Raw genomic sequence first — 3,926 nt, forward strand, 5'->3', positions numbered from 1 at the left:
CTAATTTTACAAATTCAATTTTGTATTAATTTGTATTCACTTTTTATTTATACCACATGCAACTTTTCATTATATTTAAATAATTTCTAAACATAATTTTAAAATATAGAATATATTCCTTTAACATGACAAGGATCTTCAAAGCAATATTTAAAACTCCCTAATATCATTAAAATTAAAATTAGTGCACAGCATTTTGATTAAAAAATATAATTTTTCATATTATATAAATATAAATAACTGTTTAAAATATGTGGAAAGACAAATAGTTTTTTGTTTAAGCTTTAACCAACCACCAAGAAACTTCAATTCATATTTAATTATTGATTATCCTTATAGAACTAATTGTTATTATATAAATGAGATATAGCTTGATATTTAATTGAATTATAAATTCTAAATAAAAAAAATGAGGAGGCTAAGAGAGTACTTAACACGCAACTTATAAATTAAAAAATACCAAGATCATTGAAAAACGGAAAGTTGCCAATGAAATGGCTATTCTTCACAGTTTCCTTCAAATATACATATACATATATTAGTCTTCGATTTCCCAACCTAAGGTTGATGAAGCGTTTGCTTCAAATTCAAGTATACAAACACATACATTGATCTTCCATTTACGAACCTAAAATTGGTGCGCTATAAAAGAAAACCTGTCCTACATAAGTCGGTAAATGCACGCAATATTACACATACATTGATCTTCGATTTCCCACAGATGTGCTATAGGAGAAATTTTGTCCTACATAAGTCGGCAAATGCACACAATAAGTTCAGGAAGATGATCGCAGTAGCATTGGACCAAAGTTTTCAGTGTTTAGAGTCAGGAAGATGATCGCAGTAGCATTGGACCAAAGTTTTCAGTGTTTAGAGGCATGAGTGGATGTTGGTACATGGCATAGCATATGTTGGTCTATGCTATGTTAGAGACATGAGTGGATGTTGGTACATGACATAGCATAAGTATGTTGTGTAAATTGATAGCATCTGTGTACATTGTGATGTGGTCTTTATATGGTCCTCCTGGTAAGGGAGGACATGATGGAAAGGAAAAGTGTTCTGATAGCAGAAGTAGAGTAACGGTGTCCAAATAAATGCAGGATTATTTAAGTTGCAAGAAGAGTCATTTATATGTAAAGTTATAACTAAACCAGTATCGATTAATGAACAACAAATAGGTATAGAAAATACCAAAGGAGAACAAGCCAATGCATGGAAGGATTATATACATCTTTGTAGCATATGAAAGAAAATAGGTCTAGCCTATTTTAACAAAAATGTAGAAAGGAGATAACCAAACGAAAATAAAATCTATAACATTAAATAGATCCAACTCAACTAAATTATCAGTAACATTGCTGTGAATGAATGGTACGGCAACCAGGCAGACAACGTACATGAATTTATTCTTAGTAGTTTCAGTGATCATGTAATAAGTATGAGGGAGTTTCAGTCTAGATATCAGTATATTGGTAATGTCTGCAGTCATAGCTGTTCAGTGGATCTAACAACATTCGGCTTCCATGCAACTTGGCTTTAGTACGTCCCATGGGCAAACACCGTTGCACCTGGAAAAGAACCAGTAAATAGTTCTAAATCATAAATGTCAATCCCACTACTTTTATTGGAAAATTTGATAAGGAGATTAAGCATCCTGTATTACATAACAATCTGGAACAAAACAAATCTCACCTTCGATCTTCAGGATTTTTAACCAAAAGGAGAAGTAGACGCTCTTTTTATTTTTGAATCATGTGATGTTCCACTAAAAGAGAAGCTAGGAACCAGTACTCCGCCGTCTTCTACGAGTCGCTGCTGTGAAAGTGGCTAGTAAAAGCGCCTGGTTGGTAACAGTAATTGATGCTGAACGCAGGGAAACGAAAAAAAATGGAGATCACTGTTCCCATACCTCTTTGGCGCTAGTAGTTAGCTCAACGCTGGAGTCATGAGGAGGACTCAGAGCTGCGACTTTCATCGAAAGAACCTACAAATATCACAAGAAAATGGATTCAAATTTAAAAACCCTATCAAGGGATTAAAAATTATGAAAATGGGTATATATTTGTAGCCATTTGACTTACCTTTATTTGTTTATGCAAGGTTTGCACATAGTTGATAAGCTCCTCGAGCAGAACTGCCTTGCCTACTTTCTAAATTAATCGTAGAATATTCAAGAGAACGTTAAAAATTCTTAGATTAACTAGCTTAAACAGAAGAATAATAATTTATATAGGAAATGATGGACAATATAACTACCTTGGGGCATCCTGGAACCAAATCCTTCAAAATCCTCAAGCGTTTGTTAATTTTCTCTGTTCTGGCCTGAAGGAGAAGCAAATCAAATTTATTAAAACAATAAATTTTTGATCCCTCTAAACCTCTAATTTTACTTAAGACTGACGAAGAAATGAAATATATTCATGGAAAAAGGGTTATTAAAATAATCATTAAAAAAAAATGATAAATGTAATAATAACCTAATGAAACGAAATAAATACAATAAGAAAATAAACTGATAAAAATCTATAGTTAATTCAGACCAGGGCTGGGGTTACCCTTTCTGCGAGACTGTGACTATCTCTGGCCTGACCTCTTGAAGCTCTCACGTGGATAAAATCATTGGGAGGTTCCTTAGCACTAGCTGCAGGATCTGCGGTTTTTTGGGTAATAGCTGACTTTCTTTTTTGAGAATAGCATCGGCGTTTCATTTGATCCTTCACATATAAAATATGAAACCAGATATGAATATGGTAAAATCAAGCTGTGGACTGTGAGCAGTAAAATGTTGACTATGAATAGTGAAATGATATATAGAGACACAAAATATTGAATATGCTCTTGATTTCACCTTAGGAGTGTCTTTAATGCTTGGCCATTCTTTTCGAATGAAGATTCTTTTCTTCCCCTTTCGTATGTCTAAATCGGATAATGCAACACTGGTCTGTCGTGAAGTTGAAGAAGCCCAAATATTGCCATCCGTGCAATTATTACAGTGCCTTACAGAGCAACCATGACTGATACCGTCTGACTGTAAACTGGTTTCAGCCTCATCTTTGTCTTTAGTTTTGACAGGGAATCCATTAATGTCACAACGATCTGAAAATACCTCAAGTCGGGCATCTCCTGAAGAGATTCCGCGCTCCTTCTCTAATCCTTGGTTATGAAAGGCAGTGCTACTACTATGAACTGGTGTGTTTGCAAGCGAGACATGGGGCTTCGATGGTGTTATAACTGCCTTTATATTTTCCATATCTCCATGGCTGCATGGATTAAGAAAATCTTGATTCCGAAGAAAAGGCGAATAGGTCTTCAATGCAGTATGCTTGTACACATTAAACAAAGAGTAATCGTCCTTAGCAGAGAGGTAGGGAACTGCAGAATCCATGGAAGAAATGAACAGGTCAGAAATCCAGATCGCAATTTAAATCCGACAGAGACTTCCAGAATGCTTAACTAATTGGTATTTGGTAGTGCAAGCGCATGAATAATTCTTAACTGGGTATTGCAAGTGAAATAAATAAATGTAGTCCAACCTCCAAGATCCGATTTTCATTGTACATGAGCAAAGCATGAGGCGAGCAGCACATCCAATGGAGAGTTCCATGGATGGAGACACTCAATTATTTATTTCACGTGTTCTGCAGAACTTTGCAGACATCCTCAATACAGCCAGATAGCTTTAGGTTACAGTACAAAGTATTTAGGTTACAGTACAAAGTATCAGATAGATTTATTCTAAAAAACTAAGCTAATCGGATATGTGTAGTCTTGTAAGGAAGAAGCTGGGGCCCGACCTTGATATCGCTTTCGATGGCACAGACTATTCATAATCACTACTTTGAACACAAGAATCAATGAACGAGTTCCCCTGGGCCGAAAGTTTTCTGACTTAACTTTTCAAGGCAATCTTCCATGAGACTGTC

General features: G+C 35.1%; 1 protein-coding gene across 1 annotated transcript; it reads right to left on the minus strand.

Annotated features, from left to right (window-relative positions):
• Nucleotides 1-1,337: 1,337 nt before the first annotated feature.
• Nucleotides 1,338-3,482, minus strand: LOC149240840 (uncharacterized). The gene is made up of 7 exons (XM_089367376.1): nt 2,852-3,482; nt 2,559-2,717; nt 2,260-2,325; nt 2,085-2,153; nt 1,913-1,987; nt 1,696-1,818; nt 1,338-1,571 (listed from the first exon to the last, which is right to left on the minus strand). Exons 1-6 carry the CDS (start codon nt 3,386-3,388, stop codon nt 1,714-1,716), a joined length of 1,011 nt encoding a protein of 336 aa, XP_089223502.1. The 5' UTR covers nt 3,389-3,482; the 3' UTR covers nt 1,338-1,571; nt 1,696-1,713.
• Between the last annotated feature and the right edge of the window lie 444 nt (nt 3,483-3,926).

This window comes from Pinus tabuliformis, chromosome 8, assembly GCF_031772625.1.
Source record: "Pinus tabuliformis cultivar Carrire ecotype Pingquan chromosome 8, CPIR1, whole genome shotgun sequence".
Classification (NCBI taxonomy): Eukaryota; Viridiplantae; Streptophyta; class Pinopsida; order Pinales; family Pinaceae; genus Pinus; species Pinus tabuliformis.

Coding starts and splice junctions, on each gene's coding strand:
- LOC149240840 (XM_089367376.1), bottom strand. CDS start 3,388: ATGGATTCTGCAGTTCCCTACCTCTCTGCTAAGGACGATTACTCTTTG. Junction 2,718..2,851: donor GCATTAAAGACACTCCTAAG/GTGAAATCAAGA, acceptor TTATATGTGAAG/GATCAAATGAAACGCCGATG. Junction 2,154..2,259: donor TGGTTCCAGGATGCCCCAAG/GTAGTTATATTG, acceptor CGATTAATTTAG/AAAGTAGGCAAGGCAGTTCT.